This window comes from Cladophialophora bantiana (genome assembly GCF_000835475.1).
Source record: "Cladophialophora bantiana CBS 173.52 unplaced genomic scaffold supercont1.3, whole genome shotgun sequence".
In the NCBI taxonomy this organism is placed as follows: domain Eukaryota; kingdom Fungi; phylum Ascomycota; class Eurotiomycetes; order Chaetothyriales; family Herpotrichiellaceae; genus Cladophialophora; species Cladophialophora bantiana.
The window spans coordinates 1628397-1647058 of NW_015971577.1; the positions used below are offsets into that span (position 1 = coordinate 1628397).

Here is an 18662-nt window from a genome sequence, read left to right on the forward strand (position 1 = left end):
AACATCGTCATCCAATCCGGGGGTCACGACAAGTCTACAACAATCAGCAGCCCTCATCCCACATTGACAACCTGGACACCGTCAACTTCACTAGCATTTTCAGATTATGATGCCCCGTCGCATGTGGAGGGCAAATCATCCTTTGTCTCTGGCGGCATGATGCTGCTCCACGACCGCAGCCCAGACACCTCGCCCTTCAATAGGCATTCTCAACGTCCTTTCACTAGATCAGCTCATTCCGACATGTCTGTGCCCTCATCGATGTCTCCTTCAAGCTTCAGCAAGTCTCTCTTATTCGCCTCTCCAACGCCTGCGTCAACATCAACATCCAGACATGATCGTCAACAATCGTACTCCCCCACGGCAACCTTCAGTGCCGTCCCCTCCCACCTCCGCACCCATTCTCTCCAGCGACAGGCAAGCACGTCCAGCACCTTTGCTCCCAAGTTCATCAAGTCCGAGGAAATGCGGAAAAGTGAAGACAGAATCTCAGCCATTGAAGGCGAGAATGACTTTTCCGGAAAGCGCTACGTGTGGGTTAAAGATCCTGAAAAGGCATTCATTCGTGGTTGGATAACAGAGGACCTCCCTGGAAACAAGGTTCTTGTACAATTTGACAATGGCTCGTCAATAGAAACCGATGTCGACGAGGTGGATAAGGTCAACCCAGCGAAATTTGACAAGGCCGACGACATGGCAGAGCTCACCCATCTCAACGAAGCTTCAGTCATTCACAACCTTTACACCCGGTATCAGGCCGATCTCATCTACACCTATTCCGGCCTGTTCTTGGTGACCATTAATCCTTACTGTCCCTTGCCCATTTACGGTAACGACTATGTTCGCATGTACAAGGGCCAAGCCCGAGAAGACACTCGGCCACATATCTTCGCCGTCTCGGATGCCGCCTTCCGTCGCTTGGTTGAAGAGGGAGAGAACCAAAGCATATTGGTGACTGGAGAGTCTGGAGCAGGGAAAACCGAGAATACAAAGAAGGTTATCCAATACCTTGCTGCGGTTGCCACATCAGATCTGGACACACCACTGACAGGGAGGACGCCCGGGAAACAACTCTCTAATCTTTCTCAGCAAATCCTCCGTGCCAATCCGATTCTCGAATCCTTTGGTAATGCTCAGACAGTCAGGAACAACAATTCCTCGAGGTTCGGTAAATTCATCCGCATCCAATTCACTCGGTCGGGACAGATTGCGGGCGCCTTCATAGATTGGTATCTTCTCGAAAAGTCACGAGTGGTCAAAATCAGCCAACAAGAGCGAAGCTACCATGTCTTCTACCAATTGCTGGCAGGTGCTGACCAACGAATGAGAGATACATTACTTATTTCAGGCATGGACGTGGAGGACTTCACATATACACGAGCTGGCAATGACACCATTGGCGGTGTGTCCGATCGCGATGAGTGGAACACATTGATTGAGGCATTCCACATCATGAATTTCTCCGAAAAAGAGCAAATAGCCATCTTCAGAACCATTGCAGCTATTTTGCACCTTGGTAATGTTGGAGTCCGGCAAGAAAGCAGAGCAGCAGACCAAGCTTCGCTCACTCCAGAAGCTCGAACATCGGTGGACAAGGCTTGTAGATTACTGGGTGTCCAATCGGATCCGTTTGTGAAAGGCCTTCTCCATCCGAAAGTCAAAGCCGGGCGGGAATGGGTGGAGAAAGCCCAAACACCCGAACAAGTACGTCTTGGTCTTGATGCTTTGGCAAAAGGCATTTATGAGCGCGGCTTTGGAGATCTAGTATCGAAAATCAACAATCAACTGGACCGAGGAGGTGTTAGCAGCGACGACAGCCACTTTATCGGAGTGCTTGACCTCGCTGGTTTCGAAATTTTCGAGACGAATAGCTTCGAGCAACTCTGCATCAACTACACCAATGAGAAGCTCCAACAATTCTTCAACCACTATATGTTCGTTCTGGAACAAGAAGAATATGCTCGTGAGCAGATTGAATGGCAATTCATTGACTTTGGCAAAGATCTACAGCCGACAATCGACCTGATCGAGCTTCCCAACCCAATCGGAATCTTCTCTTGCCTCGACGAAGATTCAGTAATGCCCAAGGCTACCGACAAATCATTCACGGAGAAGCTCAATTCCTTGTGGGAGAACAAGACTCCAAAATACGCCCCTGCCCGCACTAGGCAAGGGTTTATCCTCACACATTACGCCGCAGAAGTTGAGTACTCAACTGAAGGTTGGTTGGAGAAGAATAAAGACCCTTTGAACGACAACCTAACCCGGCTTCTTGCTGCATCAAAAGACGAACACATTGCCAACCTGTTCTCCGATTGTGTCGACGAGGTCGACGAACCGTACAGCCCCCGAAGTCGAGTCAAGAAAGGCTTGTTCCGGACCGTTGCACAAAGACACAAAGAACAATTGAGTATTCTGATGAGACAACTGCACTCAACCCAGCCCCATTTCGTCCGCTGCATTCTGCCCAACCACAAGAAAAAGCCCAAACAGTTCGTTGCGCCACTGGTTCTGGACCAGTTGAGATGTAATGGCGTGCTCGAGGGTATCCGGATAGCACGTACGGGTTTCCCCAATCGTTTGACCTTTGCAGAATTCCGCTCAAGATACGAGGTTTTGTGCGAGAATATGCCGAAAGGCTATCTAGGAGGCCAGGAGGTGGCAAAGATCATGCTTGATCGACTCAAGATGGATCACTCCAACTATCGCGTCGGCCTCACAAAGGTCTTTTTCCGTGCAGGAGTCCTAGCTGACTTGGAAGAGCAACGCGACAGTCTGATCCGGGAGATCATGTCCAGATTCCAGTCTGTTGCTCGAGGCTTTATGCAACGGCGGGTGGCTTTTAAACAACTCTATCGCGCAGAAGCCACAAGGGTCATTCAACGGAATCTCAACGTCTACCTTGATCTCCAGGCCAATCCGTGGTGGCGGCTCTTTGTTCGCATGAAACCGTTGCTTGGAGCGACCCGAACCGCAAGTGAAGTCAAGAAACGAGACGAGAAAATCGAACAATTGCAAGCGAAGCTGAGGCAAGACGCAGCAGAGAGACAACGCGTGGAAGACGAACGAAGGCGTGCAGAAATCGAAGCCCACCGAATACAACAGACCTTGGATTCAGAACGAGCGCTAGCTTTGGATAAAGAGGAGATCTTCAAACGATTACAATACCGTGAAAACGAGCTGAGCGAGAAGCTGGCCGAAGCCATTGCTGAGCAAGAGACACTTGAAGACCAATTAGATGAGGCATTGGATTCCAAAAAGAAGACTGAAGAGGAGCTAGCCACTCGTCGAGAACAAGTTCTGCAGGCTGGCCAGATCATAACGAGACTGGAAGCGGAGAAAAAAGAGCTTCAAAGGCAGATCGACAAGCTAGAAGACGAGCTGGAAAGCGTGGAGAGGTCGCATACACAGAACGATGACCGGCTAGAAACCATCAGTCAGGAGCTTCGTTCATTACGAAGTAACCTAAGCGTGAAAGACCGCAAGATATCTGAACTCGAGACAAGTCTGCAGCAAGCTGAGAAGGACAAGGAGACTCGCGCTTCGAGTCTTGATCAGGAACTTCGATCTCTGAAAAGTCAACTCTCCCAACGCGACAGGGCGATAGAAGGTCTTGAGCAGGAGCTACGTTCGCTGAAAAGCCAGCTCTCCCAGAGAGACAAAACAACAGAAGAATTGGAGAAGAAACTTCATCGCGCTGAATCCCTCCGGGCAGAAGAGAACAGAAGACAAGCAGAGGACTTTGACGTGCAAATTCGCTCGCTACGGAATGAACTGAGCTCCAAAGAGCGCAAACTGCAAGAGCTCGAAACCGCTCTGTCCAAAATTGACAAGGACGCCGAGACCAAACTGTCGCAAACCACGGGCGAATTGAACACCACGAAGAGGCTGCTTCGAGAAGTCCAGGGCCAGAACGAGGAGCTGAGGAATCAAATCACCACTATGTCCCTCGATTCCTCGAAGCATAAAGAGTCACTGCGTCGCAAAGAAGGGGAATTAACAGCGCTCATGGCGGATGTGGAACAACACGAGCGCGAAAAATCGGATCTGCGAAAAGAAAATGATAGATTGAGGGGAGGACATGAGGATTTGGCGGTGGAGAAGAGGGAGGTGATGGCGCAGATAGAAAAGATGCGAGAGCAGCGGACGAGGATGGAGAGAGAGGCGGCGGAGGTTAAGAAGTGTTTGGAGAGAGTTATGCCCTTCTTCTCACAGAATTTCTCATGAGAGGAGAAGCGAGCGCTGGTAACGCATGGGACGTGGAAATGAGATGAAGACGGTAGCTTCCGGAATGGCTCTTGGAGGGGCCGGGTATGAATCGTTTAATGTGTTGGCGAATTTGCGTCGGTGTACTGGAATTGGCGGTTTGATTATGCATATGCGCTGCAGGCAGAGTGTTTCTCAGCACTATACATAGTTCCCGGTTGGACAGCAATCAACGCTGTGTACGTGAGAATGTTCTGTTTCTTCGCGAGGCTGCAAGGCTGCAAGGCTGCGAGGCTGCGAGGCTGATCCCTTTTCCTCCCGAAGGGCAGCGCACCTTGCAACTGTCGTCGCACAACATCACAAGCCTCAACCACTTGCCTACGCAAACGAACCACCTTTGTCTTTCTCGGGTCCTGCCAAAGTTCAGCCTCTCTGCATCCGCAGCAAGTACTCAGCGCCCATAACCGCTGGTTGATTGACCACTTCGACATGCTTGAAGTCGAACGCAACGGCATGCAAGGCCTCGTTGAATGCGTCTGCGAAGACATTACTTTGCATTAAACCGCCGGCTAGCACCAAACTAGATTTTGCGACGTCAATTTGTCCAGATCTCGTGAGCCGGTCAAGCAGTTGAACGAGGTTTTTTGTAGCCTTCTCGACAATATTCCTCGCCTGTGCATCGTCTGTACTTGAATCGATCACAACCCGGGCAACTTGGGCGATCTGTTTCTTCTTCTCCACATCTGAAGCGGGCGACAATACGGCGCTCAGCAAATCCAAATCGAGTGTTCCGATGCCGTTAGGGCCGACAGAGTCCAGGATTCGTGAAACGAGTGGAGTTGGCATGAAAAGGCTGTCTGCGTCCAGGCTGCGCCTTTGATTGTTGAATTCGTCCACCGCGGATAAAGCGAGACGGAGCGCCTGTCGCCCAATGTCGAAGCCCGACCCATCATCGCCGAGAAGGTGGCCCCAACCCCCTGACCTTCCGATGCGGATGAATCGATCTCCTTGACGCTCGAACGTCATGGCAATCGATCCAGTTCCGGCAACGAGCACAATTGCTGAGCTGGTATCGTTTTTCTCCGCTGCTGCAGTTGCGAGCAGTTCGATGTCATTCGTAACTCTCAATTTCACACCGACAGGCCGCTTGAAAAGCTTCTCCAGCACGCTGTCGACCGTGGCTGCGATTTCCTTTCGGTCATGGCCGGCGAGAGCGATCCAGATGGATGAAAATCGGTCAGACGTCCACGGTCTAGTTCTAACCGTTGGATGCCTATCCCATGCCCTTTGTATCGCTAATGATATTGACAGAACTGCAGACTCGACGCCGACGTCTGTCACATTGCAACCTGGTCCTTCACCATATCCTCTTTGACCATCCGCCGATATCACGACTGCAGCACATTTGCTCCCGCCGCCATCGACGCATAGAACATAATCAGGAGCATCGCCGTCTGCGGTGGTCTGACCGTTCGAACATCCATTGGTAGGCTTCTTTAGAACGTTGGCCAGAACACCGCTCGCTTCTTCCAGACGTTGTTTCGCCTCTGCCACTGGAGTCCCTAAACCTAATGTTGCAATAGCGAGCTTGACGCTTCCCTGGCAGCTTTCGAGGAGAGCGTCCAAACTGGCATCCGAGTCGGGACATCGAGAGCCACAGATCGTCCGCAGAATGTTTCGAGAGCGCTGCTGGAGTTTGAAATTTGTTGCTTTTAGATCAACCATCTGGAACTGATCAGCAAATTCTCATCGAAACACATTGATGGTTCAAAAGCCTTACCATGTTTCCGTACGTCTTCCCAATTTTGATCATCGTGCCTGTGCTGAGCATATTCAGAGCCAGCTTCGTCGCCGTACCCGCTTTCATTCTCGTGCTTCCCGTAATAACCTCGGGCCCGACAACCGCATCAATCATGAAGTCTACAACTCCACTGGTGCTCATGGCCGAAGGCTGTGCACAAGCGACACCGATCGTCGCGCAACCAAGGCTCTTAGCGTAAGAGAGGCCGCTCAGCACATACGGCGTGCGTCCAGACGCAGCGATGCCGATCAATGAGTCGACTGCGCCATTCAATTGGAGTGCTTCAAGGTCTCGGACGGCGGCATTAGAGTCGTCTTCTGCCCCTTCTTGTGCATTTCTAAGGGCAGCGTCTCCACCGGCAATGATTCCCACAAACTGACCTTCCGGGGCAGAGTATGTTGGTGGGATCTCTGAGGCGTCTAAGACACCCAGCCTGTGCTCAAATCGTTAGATCTGGAATGCTCCTCGCCATTGCAAAAGATACCAGTGGCTTGTTTACCTTCCGCTGGTCCCGGCACCAGTATATATCACTCTGCCTCCAGCTTGGACCCTCTCCGCTAAGCAATCAATGGCCGCCGCTATGACAGGAATGCATCTCGATACCGCCCCAGCAATAGTACTGTCCTCTCTATTGATGATTTGGCAGAGCTCAATGGTCGGGATTTGGTCAATGTCTGTGCTCTTTGCATTTCTCTGTTCGGTCTGCAATGCGACCAAGTTCTCGAATGTCGCCATGGGCTCCGTCTTCTTTCGTTTCACCACTTCACCGTAAGACCATCTGAGATATTCGCCGCTGGCCAGCTCTTTGGAACAAACTCCAAGACAAGCTCCGCCACTGGGTGGAAATTGCACCACCGCCCGTTGAAGACATTTTCTCTTCCATCCTAATCTTCTGAAATCCTACCCTTTGGACTCGGGAGATCCACTTGCACCTGGCGGCAATTCTGATCTTATTTATCGTATGTAACACTCGTCCTAATGCAACTCCAAGGAAAATAGCGCAAGCTCGAATAAGGTATGAACGCGGAGAACCACGCCCCGGCATAAAGCGCACCGAAAAGGGATCTGGGCTTCTGACGGCTACCCGTTGGGCCGGGTACGTCTCCCGCATCATCCACGGGTCCTTGGAGTCCTGAGGTGAACCTCGGTGATCAGCGACCGGGAGACTATCGAAGGATTCGCTTACCGCTTAACATTGATCTCGTCCAGATGAAGGAAACGGCTCCTCCAGTCTTTCGCTTCAGCAAGAGCCTTTTCAAAGGCTAATCAAGGTTTGGGAATGAGGAGAGCAAAGTAGTCGATGTAACGGTACCCTTCGGGCTGGGGAGGTATCTGGCGAGACCGGATTGTTGCGACCATGTTCGCCAATCTATGTGCTGCTCCTTATATGGGCATTGCATTGCCCATTGCAGAGCGAAAGCAGTGCACTCTCCAAAGATCCATCTGTGACCACGAGTCTTCGACATGACCAAAGAAGACGAGGTTCGGGCTGTGCAGCCGGTTGAATCGCATCAGAGCAATGGCGAGCAGGCTGAGAGCTCCCCCTTTTCCTCTGCGCAGGCCTTCTATGGGCATCCATGGACTCAAATCCTGCTCATCAGTCTGATATGCTTCTGTTGCCCCGGGGTAAGCATCCCCAAGCTGTTGAATGCGCGGGGAAGACATGTTGACACTGCCAATAGATGTACAATGCGCTTGGTGGTCTCGGAGGTTCTGGACAAGTCGATCCAACAGGTATATTGAACCAGGCAAATAGTTCTCAAGAGTCGAGCATTAACCAACAGGGACAGTGGCCGCGAACGCTACCGTCGCTCTCCTTTCTGCAACTGCTGGTACAGCCTTGTTCATAGTTGGTCCTCTCTTCTCGTACACAGGGCCGCGGATCTGCTTTTTGCTCGGTGGCTGGACGTATGCCCTGTACAGCGGTAGCTTGCTCAACTTCAACCGTGAGAAAACCTCCAACTGCAAAGATTCTTTTCTGACAGTGTGCAGATCATGACAACGGCGCTTTCGTCATCGCGTCCGGTGCTATCTTGGGGATCGGTGCCTCGATGCTTTGGGTCGTCCAGGGTGCTATCGTGAGCTCTCCCTTTTCTTTGGAAGCCTATTTTCTATTTGCAGGGCCATTGGCATAGCTATCCCCATCATTGGCACAAGCTAACAGAAGATTCGCAGATGACAACTTACGTTGCAGAGTCTCAGAAAGGCCGCGCTATCGCCGTCTTTTGGATCATCTTCAATCTCGGTGGCGGAGTGGGCAGCCTCGCGTCCTTCGGTCTCAACTTTCACTCCAAATCTGGCACAGTCTCAGATTCAACCTACATCGCATTGATGATCATCATGCTCTTTGGTTGGGTATTGGGACTGTTCATCTGTTCGCCCAAGCGAATCCGCCTAGCCCAGCTCCATGCCGCCGTCGAGAGGGAGAAACATTCGTGGGAGGCCACCATCGGGATTGCCGTGCGGACAATGGCCAGCTGGCGAGTCTTTTGCATGTTGCCTCTGTTCTTCTGCGCCAATGTCTTCTACTCGTATCAGCAAAACCAAGTCAACGGCATGACTTTCGACATTCGGACTCGCTCTCTCAATGGAGCTTTGTACTGGATCGCGCAGATGCTCGGTGGTCTCCTGATCGGCGTCCTCCTGGATCTCCCTTTCCTCACCCGGCCCATGCGAGCCCGCGTTGGATGGGTTGTGCTCTTTGTCACCGGCATGTCCATCTGGGGTGGAGGATATGCGTTTCAGAAATGGCAAGATCGCCGACTCGCCGCTGGGTTCAAGCAAGACATCGACTACACCCAGGGCTCGGTGTCGACCGGACCGATCTTCCTGTACATCTTCTACGGTGCCTATGACGCGCTGTGGCAGGGATTCTGCTATTGGCTCATTGGCACCGAGTCAAACTCGACCTCACGGGCGGCCATTCTCGTTGGTGCATATAAGACCTTTCAAGCGACTGGCGGAGCAATGGCTTGGAGAATCAATGCCTTGCACAAGAGTCCCATGACGCAGCTAGGAATGAACTGGGGTCTGTCGATGGGAGCATTGGTAATCGTCTTGCCAACGGTTTGGACCGTCACGGCAATCACCATTGAGAAGCCGGTCCGCAATCAGGACCTGGAGATGAAGATTCAAGAAGTCGAAGCTAGGGTGGATAAATAGTGATTAGCTTTAATCTATAGCATTTCTCTCTACGGAGTAAAGTAGCGATAGGTGAAATTCACTCTTACTCTCGCTAAGGTTTAAGTATATATATGTATATAGTTAAAATTCTATTTTATAAAAAAAGAAAAGTGTTATACTGAGGATTGAATAGTAAACCTCGGTTAAATACACCAACCACTATCTCTCCAAAAGAAATATCCAGCAGCAAAAAAGTTCAGTTCCACTTCTGGTCTATCGTGTAACCTTTCCAATGACTTCATCGCAGGTGTTGCGGCTCCTGGCATCTCCCCCGGTGGGAGACCGTTCTCGAGCAATCTTTCAACAGCCGCTTCAGTCTTACTATCTCCTGATATTACCACTGTAGGTGATGCGGCTCCTGACCCCTCCCCGGGGGAGGTCAGTTATCGAGCAATCTTACATCAGCCACAGTATAATGGCACAGATATTGAGATAGTGTTGTGTGGCATGGCGAGACCCCATCTGCTACCTTTACTATATGAGTATAGCCAACAGCAAAGCTCATGCCGGGAAAGGCCCCACCAACCAGACCGTGATACACTGACCTCTTAACAAATAGCCCCGTCTCATTTTCTACTCTCCCCTTGCGGGGATTTCGAGCTGAGGTGGGCACGTATTCGAAGCGTAGAGTGGGGTCTCTTGATGCTGTTTGGACTTCTTCCGATTTGGACTAATTGTTGGAGGGAATTGCTGCGCTGCAAATCATAACTCGATTAATTCTAAAGCGGGTCCCTCTATATTAACTGGTGCGAAGAGATATTCTTTATATATAGATGTAGCCTTGGCGGAAGCGTGGGTAGCTGCAGTGAAGTCTGCTTGGGTGTGGTCTGGTTTGATGCTTCTTTGTTCACACCCCTGAGCTCGCCTACTTATGATAAGTAATTACAGCATAAGCCTTCGTGCAGCTTTTCTTCTGTGCTGATACAATATGGGGATGTCGTAAAACTGTTTCTCTTCTCACACTAGATTGGATCCTACGAAAAGGGGAGGATTAGCCTTATCGAAAAAACGTTGTTCGCGAGGCTGCAGCCTCGTCGGGCTGCCTGGGACTCGAAAACGGCAGGTCATCCGACTCCGCAACTTGAGAAACTTCTGGGCGTCTCCAAAGTCGACTGATACTCAAACTGCTCTGCTCTGTTCATGCTCCTTCCCTGGTGGGTGCATCCTGCATATTCTCTATTGTACTCCGTTTCGGCCCATTCAGCCCCAGCAAGCGACCTTTTTTCTGAGTAGCAGACTTGTTTTGCAAATGCCGTCCTCCTGTAAAGACATCCGTACGTCCCTGTCCCACCACCTCGTATACTGTTGCAGTTCGCATCGACAACAACCTTCCTCCACCGTTTTGCCACTCTTCCTCCTATTTCCTCCCGCTATGATCCTTTACTAACCTCTATTCTCCCCGTCTAACAGGCGACGCGCTCGCCCAATGCCTCCAAAACAGCGACTGCATCCTCGTCCAGCGGCACACGCCCGTCGAATGCCTTTCGCACCCCTTACTTGAAACGCTCCCGGAGCAATGCCAACAACTCAAGATCGGGTTCCGAGAATGCCGGCGCGGACTGGTGGACATGAGGAAACGATTTAGAGGAAACGCCCCGATTTCAACGAGCTTGGAACTCGAGGCTGGCGACGGGAGCGGGAGGAAGGTGGGAGGGGCGCCTGCTGGAGGGCTTAAGGGCCAGCTATACGCTGGACGCCCGGCGTTCGATGTTCGGGAGCAGATGGGCAAGGGTCAGAAAGGAGAGGTTGAAGGCTTGGGATTTGACGAGGGTAAGACGAGAGGGCTGTAGGGATGTTCAAGGATCGAGCAAACGGGCTCTGGGATGATGCGACTCGAATGGCACAGATCCAGGACAGACCCCACTGGACATACCAAGTGTGGTGCAGAAGTATTTGCAAGAGGAGTGACGTCTCGGGTATCGAGCACATTCATGTCCTCGCGAGGCAGCTCCAGGGAGTTTCGATGCCGCCAAAGTCATAATCCCAACATCGGCACTGCCAATGGACACACAAAAGCCACGAGGAAGAACTCGCCGGAGCACCAATGTTCAAAAGCTCTATTACATTTCGAGAGCAGTTCGCCTACCCCGAAGCCCGCCCTCGGGGACTTCGACCTCGAACTCGAACTCAAGTTCGAAGAGCAACGAATGGTCTCAACTTGGCCTTCAATTCGCAACCGCGGAGAGGCTGCGAGGCAAGAAGTTGCATTGGACAAGACGCAGCAGCGCACTGGACCTTGCTGGCGCGTATATGGCCTATTCACGGCGTTGCAACAAATGGACGTCCTCGCGTCAGTCAAAGAGGAATCATTCTGAAACGTCGAGGGACATTGAGTGAAAACAACTCCGAACAACCTGTGTAAATATTGTATCAATGAACCCGTCAGCACAGGGTAAGTTGTAAATATCGCACTTCCGTCACGAAAGCAAGAGCACGTACAATAAGCAAGACACGTTCACAAACAGAAAGGGTGAAAGAATCAATACTCCGTATTCCTTCGAATCTCTTTTCAACAGATCGATCGCTTTTTCATTCAGAGCCTTTTTGTCTAGAGTCTCCCTATATGCCAGCCCAGCCCATCCATCAATGAAGCCCGTAGAATACATGAAATTCTTTTTTTCCGGCTCTGGAAACTGGCATGACCACTCACATCCAGAGCAGGCGTATCGGCTGTTCACCTTGGAGTACTACTCACACTCAACTTCCGCCGCCGTTCTGCTTCCTCCTTTGGCGGCTCACAATACAACCACACCATGACAAAGGCCAGAAAACCCAGGATGACACTCCACAAGCCACCGATCCATGGCCAGGCGCCACTAATAGCCCAACTCCTGGGCCACTCATCGTGTGCAAAGTGTCTCACGGTGACTTGTCTCTTCTCCTCAATATAGGTGAAGAAGGGCCGTTTGTAGTTGACCTTGAACGCGAAGATGCCGTGTTGGTCGGGCGTCGTAAATGTCGTGCTAAAGACTGTGCTGTTCGGGGTAGCAGAGGAGGGATGGAGGGGGATGCGGTGGAAGGGAGAGAGCATGGTGAATTCGAGTTGCAGGGCATCGTTGGCAGGGACAGTGAAGGGGACGTAGTTTGTTCGGTCGTACTGGCCGATTTCGATTGAGAATTTCTGGTGAGTCTCGGTCAGTTTAAGGACAGCCGTGTACTTGCAAGGCAACACCTACCACGTCATTTTTGATTCGGTAGATTGCTGGGTCATACTCGCTGATTTGCGTGGTGTTCTCGTCGGCTTTGGTTGGCGGTTTGATCTCAAAGTGTTGGATATGAAAGACCTTAAGAACGCCCACCTCTTGGAACGTCCACTCCGTCAATTGCTTTGCAAATTCCCGGTTTACAGTCTTCGCTCTCTTTCCGGTTGGCCCTCTCACTGAGGCATCAAACCAATAGTCTTGAAGCATCTCCAACGAGCCGAGGACTGTGAATCTTGCAGAGTTGCGGGCTTGCATGGCCGATATAAGCGCCAACTGCGAGCCTGTAGCGAATGGCTCTTCCACGCTCTCGGCCTCCTCTTTGGGGTTGTATGCATAGGCAGTGACGGGCGCCTTCAGAATCGGCGCCAGTAGAGGGCTGGTATTTCCCAACGTCTGCCCGACCGCTTTGGGCACAGCTAGAGTGCCATCACCACCAAAGAAGTTGACAACATCAGGCCTCAATTGTTCTGGGCGATCGACCAGTAGAACATCGTGCTTTTCAGCCGCGGAGATGGTGTCGTAGTGGAAGTGATCGACCACCACGGAGGACTTATCGGGAGATAGCGAAATATCAAACTCGAGGAGGAGGGAGGAGATGGCGGAGGGTGTGCCCGAGTCGGAGGATAGTCCAAGCAAGACATTTCCACCTGCATTGACGAAGTCGAGGAGGATCTTGGGAGTCAAAGCTGGTCCGTACCCTGCACATCCTCAGTATGCAGCCTGGTAAGGGCCGTGAGCCGAGCAGCGTTCATTACCTTTCGATTTTGGAGGCGTGAGGAGTAAGTGTTCGTAGGCCAATTGGCCATGTCTGAAGAGTGACAGGTCGTCGCTTCTAGGAGACTGGAAAGACAGTTTAAACTCGCGCGCTGGGTGATGAGATCAAGTCAGTCCCGGCTCATCCATTCCAGTACGGTCGTATAATGCCCTGAAACCCAAGGGAAATATACATACCCTCCAGATCAGCCCAGAACTGCGAGTAGAGTCCCTTCTGCGATTCATCTTCCAGAACGACCAGAACTCTGTCTCCCACTGCGCTTTTCGCCAGCACCGCACTCAGCAGCGGGAGGAGGAGAAGACAGATTGAAGAGAAGAGCCGCATCTCGAGAGAAGACAAGATGGACCGACGGGGTTCCCGTGCTTAAGCAGGGACATTCATTGAGAGTTGGACGGAGTATATGGTAGTTGTGCGCACTCCGTCAATGCTCCTGTGCACTGCGGAGACGTGGTCAATTAAACTTCTTCAGCCTTGTCGCAGGCAGACTCAGTGCTCCGCAGTAGCTGCCCAAATGTTCACCTCCAAGCGCAGTCATAAGGTATCGCGGTCAGCTATGGCCAGTACACGAGCCAACTTTGACAGGCACTAGTCAAATCAATGTGGCATACTAGTCCACCTTAGGGAGCCAGTGGAAAGTCATATCCAGAGGTTGAGTTCTAAAGCAACGAGGAACTATTACGATACCTCAGCCAGTCATGCCCTAGACTTACAAACCATTGGCATAAACCCCCAACTGCTATTCATATCAGGACTGAGCCCTGCCATTCTCAAGGAATCTCCTTGAAGGTCAAAGTCAATCAAAATCGAGCCAGAATTTGATACGTGATGCGGACGTTGCCAACAGCCACCTAGGCAGATATTCCCACGACTTCTGGAGCGGAATCCCCCAACGTGGTCGAGCTCGAAGGATCTCGTGCGTGGAAGCATTAAGGCGGCATTCCAACTCGCAGCACCACCCTGTGCCTCGATTGTCAACCGATCGGAATACCACGCCTGAAGCCCACAGAACAGGGTGAGCAGTGCCCACGGCCAGGTCGGTTCATCAGGGCTTTTGACAGATTGTGTCTCCGGCGCTTGATGCGTCTGAATATTCTGTAGAATCGAGGGTTCCAGCATCTTAGCTATTTTGGCCATATAGTAGCCTTTTGTGAGAAGCATTCTGTCAGGAGGTGTGGATTGTCCTTTTGTATGTCTCATCAATACCACCTTTCAAATCCACGAGAGGCCCCAATGGTGGGTCTTGAGTAGCCAGAAAGAGTTCTCTCTGCGAGACCAAATCCAAAAGACGGTCCAATGCTTCGGTCATTGGCTTTATAGCTTCAATGTTATTGCCTGATCGGAGATGGGGCGCATCACTTGCTAAAGTGTGATCTTGTTGCTCTCGATCCAGCGCTATAGCTTCAGCTAGACCCCTAGTTGTTGAGGAGAGATTTGCTGATATCGTTCAGAGGTTCGTTTGGACTTCCATGCCCATCGACGTATCATCAAGTAGTATCAACGCATTGGCCGCGCTTATATCGGCATACCAGCATTCAAGCGAAGCAGCAAAGTTATCAAGCCAAATTTCTGCATACTCATATATAAGCTCATCTTGAGCCCGGCGTGTTCCTGTGCCATGATATGAATAGATTGTTTCAGCACGTCGTCATAATCTGCCAGGAGATTTGGGCGTAGAGTCATGTAATAGAGAAATAGTGTCATGGACCTCCGTTTGATCCTGTGGGGTCTCTGCTGGCTCAGTCTGCAGCTCTTGGTCATTCTTGACAGTGGTAAACTTCTCCGCCTGCCCCTGGTTCATGTCGAGATTAAGATTCTCTCTCTCTCTCTTCAATCAGCCTCGCTATCCCATCCGATCGGAGTATTGGTCCACTCCTGGTGCAAGGCTCCTCAGACTCCCTGCTGCCTTCGCCTCCCTGCGCTTCTGAACCTCTCTCAACCGAATCTCTCTTTTCTCTTGGAGATCATGTCCTAGCGATATCCCCACCGGCGTCTCATCTAGGGCTTTGCGATTGTCCACCATCCCCTCCTGAATAGACACAGTAACTTTACCCGAGTTCAAGATACCTTTGAGCACATGTTGGGTTGAAGCTCGTGTGTTGTTATCCCCAAAAAAACTCGCCCAATTTTTCGCTCGTAGTAATTAGCTCCTTCTGGCGGGACTCGCCGATAGATGGGTTGATAATGCCCCATATGGTACTGACGAGGAATTTCGAAGGGCTCTATGTCCACACATGTCCTCAAAATGCGGAGACCTTTCATGTCAGAGCTTCCCATGCGGTGATTGATAATTGGATGTAAATATATTATTCCATTTAGTTGTATCCCGTCTTGGTATGAGTGTCAGGAATGTTAGTCTGACCACCAAGTTTTGCACCAACCCTGTTTTACACCACGCGTTCTACCACCCCACCACCTCTCTACCAACTCAATCAACCAACTACCACTCAACCAATTCGCCTTTAATCACGCGTAAATGGCCTCGAATCGAGAGGCTAGGATCCAGCAAGCAATCTCTGACTATCAATCACGTCGATATCCTAGCATTCGTGCAGCCGCGGCCGCGAACGATGTCCACCACTCCACGCTCGTCCGCCGACTACAGGGCACTCAATCGGCCGCGTTATCCCACGAACCACAGCAGATATTATCAAATATACAGGAGGAACTATTAAAGAGATGGATACTCGACCTTGAGGCACAAGGACATCCTCCTAGCTATTCCACTGTGCGAGATCTCGCTTGTGTAATTAGTAAGGTAAATGGCGGCCCTGAACGCGTTGGAATTAATTGGCTACCACGGTTTATTCAGCGACATCCTGATATCCGTTCAAAGGTAGGCAGGAAGATCTGTGTTAAGCGCGTTAATTGCACACTTCCTGAGCTTCTGGAACAATGGTTTCAGAATCTACAGACGATCAAAGAGCGATATTCAATTCAACCTCGACATACCTGGAATATGGATGAATCTAGATTAGCCCTAGGCGTTTGCAGCAATCAAATCGTTGTGGGAACATCTATAACCACCAGTTCATTACAAAAATCGCCCGAGACACGCGAATGAATAACGCTCGTTGAGACAATCTCGGCCCTTGGTCAACGTCTACAGACGCTAGTCATCTTCAAAGGTCAATCGCTTCAAACTACTTAGTTCGACGAGTCTAGTTTAGATTATCGATATACAACCTCTTCGAACGGCTGGACATTAAACGAAATCGGACTAAGCTGGCTAGATTAGATCTTTCTACCTTAAATAACTATAGAAGGGACTACTCGCGGCGAGTATCGACTTTTACTACTGGATGGCCATAAGAGTTATGTTACGCACGAGTTTATATAGAAATGTCACTAAAATAACATCGTGGTGTACTACTTACTACCCCATTCGAGTTACATTCTTCAGCCACTTAATCTTACTTATTTTTCGCCAGTTAAGTCTCGTTATCGAGCGTAGATCGCTAATCTAGCTAGGTTCGACGATGTAAGCCTAGTAAAGAAAACGAGGTTTCTATAGATCTATTAGAAAGCTAGCTAGGAAGGTCTTAGTGTCGCCAATATTAAGTCTGGTTAGAACGCCAGTGGTATCTATCCATGGAATTCACGGAAGGCAATTCGATCGAATCTCGTTCTTACTAGCGCCGTAACTAACAAGATTACGCCATAAACACTACCTTCTCGCAAGCGCAAAGTCCTCGATAGCGATGTCTATCTATCGCCTAGTAATAGACGAAATTTCAGCGATTCAGTTCACAGAGCAACACATCAGGAAGGGATCTCAAGGCCACTGAGAACCTTCCTAGGAAAAACGGCTAAACGACTCGATCGTTTATAGTGGGAGAATATACAGAAGGATAAACAAATCGCTAGGCTTGAGTCTCAACTAGAGCGATCGAAGGCCAGGAAACAAAAAGGCAAGGCAATTAATGCCAACGAGACCTTTGCTAGCATCGAGACTATACAGCAGGCCAAAGAGGCATGGGCGACATTGAGAGCGACAACGACAACGACGCGGAGGACTAGGCAGTCTATACACAACGGGAATGGCACGTCTAATGACCCAATCGAGGCGTTCACACACGTGTTCCACATCAACGATAGTGTTAGTTGAGTAATTGAGACTTGTTCTGTTACGGTCGCGATTCGATTAGGTGGTGTAAAACGGGGTTGGTGCAAAACTTGGTGGTCAGACTTTGCAATTTCATTGAGAGTATCCGCATTTGATGCACTCGTATCGCCGAAGCTTGGGGTATCAACGAGGTACATATCGATCAGAGGCGACCACCTAATGTTGTAAATACCAATTTTTCGAGTGTCATATGCACATCAACTATAAGCAATGAGAGGAGACTGGGTAATACCTACGAGCTTTCAAGCCGTCCCCGACAGGAACATCTTTAGCAGTACACCGCGAAATGAAGATACTTGATCCCCTCATCCCCATTACCAACACGACAATGTCGGACTGGCGTGGCTGAAAGTCCGGACAAAGGGATTACATCATGATTGACATAGTGTACGGCCTGGTGAAGCACACAGCTCATGGTAGACCGGAGAGATGATTTGGCGACGCCCCTGTTCAATTAAATAGCTGATGATATAGAGTAATAGAGGTGGCGAATTTGTCAGACTCCTAGCACTGTTTTGAGGACGCTCCTTCAGCGCCCACAACATTCTGATTCGATCGCCATCAAGCTCCAATGTGATTGCGCTGTTGAATGCAGAGTGTTTCACGGCTTCATTGCCTATAACGGTTCCAGATCTGCTTTTGCACTTGCAATAACTGCTCTGATCAGCTTTCTGGTCACTGTGCGAAACGCCACTTCTCAACTGATTAAGACAAAAATGCCTCCACTTGGAAAAGCCGTCTCAGGATCTGGAGGAGGATTCCCAGAAACTTTTCGACAGGTACAATCCCGGCAACAGGACACCGGGCAACATAACCTCGAGCGAGTTGAGGGCATCGGTCGAGAAAAGATCTTGCCCGGGTCGCGTCGTTGAAACGGGAGCTACATAGCCTCCGCTTCGGACTATATCGTTAACCTTGATGTGACCGAGAGCCACGCGGCAGGGGTGACGCTGACCGTGTTTGACGATCCTGATAACCACCTCGAGGATTGTCAGCTTCAGTTCTTTGTGACAAGGATAACTAACGGTTTGATCGGCGGAGAGGTTCTCTCGTGCAGGTCTGGGTAGAACACTCCAAAACCATCAGATTATGAATTCTTCCATGAGGCGGCTGTACAGTACTTTCGCGACAATGGTCGCGATTTCTACTGGAAGATACGCTTTCTCTGTGGGCAGCCATCGTATGTCTTCCGATTGAAACTATTCGGGAAGAGATTCACCTGCAGACACCCGGATCTGTCGCCAGCAGAAGAGTTTGCTACAGAGGATGCCCAATGGATGAGACTCCTTCATACACCCTTCCTCAGGCGACATAGAATGCTTCTTGCGCAGCACTAAGTTGGTCCCCAGCCCTACTCATGTGGACAAACTG

The 18662-nt window shown here is 50.5% G+C and overlaps 6 protein-coding genes across 6 annotated transcripts; 4 read left to right on the top strand and 2 right to left on the bottom strand.

The window, feature by feature from the left end:
* Positions 1-159: 159 nt before the first annotated feature.
* Z519_02493 (uncharacterized protein) lies at positions 160-4227 on the top strand (the record flags this gene model as incomplete). Its single annotated transcript, XM_016760249.1, has 1 exon — positions 160-4227. One exon carries the CDS (start codon positions 160-162, stop codon positions 4225-4227), a length of 4068 nt encoding a protein of 1355 aa, XP_016623770.1.
* Positions 4228-4629: 402 nt separating this feature from the next.
* On the bottom strand, positions 4630-6742 carry Z519_02494 (N-acetylmuramic acid 6-phosphate etherase; the record flags this gene model as incomplete). Its single annotated transcript, XM_016760250.1, has 3 exons — positions 4630-5931; positions 5987-6440; positions 6507-6742. 3 exons carry the CDS (start codon positions 6740-6742, stop codon positions 4630-4632), a joined length of 1992 nt encoding a protein of 663 aa, XP_016623771.1.
* Positions 6743-7471: 729 nt separating this feature from the next.
* On the top strand, positions 7472-9169 carry Z519_02495 (uncharacterized protein; the record flags this gene model as incomplete). The annotated part of the gene is made up of 5 exons (XM_016760251.1): positions 7472-7633; positions 7690-7741; positions 7798-7953; positions 8000-8085; positions 8183-9169. 5 exons carry the CDS (start codon positions 7472-7474, stop codon positions 9167-9169), a joined length of 1443 nt encoding a protein of 480 aa, XP_016623772.1.
* A 1270-nt stretch (positions 9170-10439) lies between these two features.
* On the top strand, positions 10440-10980 carry Z519_02496 (uncharacterized protein; the record flags this gene model as incomplete). Its single annotated transcript, XM_016760252.1, has 2 exons — positions 10440-10464; positions 10601-10980. The coding sequence occupies 2 exons, from the start codon at positions 10440-10442 to the stop codon at positions 10978-10980; spliced, it is 405 nt and encodes a 134-aa protein (XP_016623773.1).
* Positions 10981-11121: 141 nt separating this feature from the next.
* Positions 11122-11505, top strand: Z519_02497 (uncharacterized protein; the record flags this gene model as incomplete). The annotated part of the gene is made up of 1 exon (XM_016760253.1): positions 11122-11505. One exon carries the CDS (start codon positions 11122-11124, stop codon positions 11503-11505), a length of 384 nt encoding a protein of 127 aa, XP_016623774.1.
* Positions 11506-11864: 359 nt separating this feature from the next.
* On the bottom strand, positions 11865-13492 carry Z519_02498 (uncharacterized protein; the record flags this gene model as incomplete). Its single annotated transcript, XM_016760254.1, has 4 exons — positions 11865-12311; positions 12367-13091; positions 13149-13259; positions 13345-13492. 4 exons carry the CDS (start codon positions 13490-13492, stop codon positions 11865-11867), a joined length of 1431 nt encoding a protein of 476 aa, XP_016623775.1.
* Between the last annotated feature and the right edge of the window lie 5170 nt (positions 13493-18662).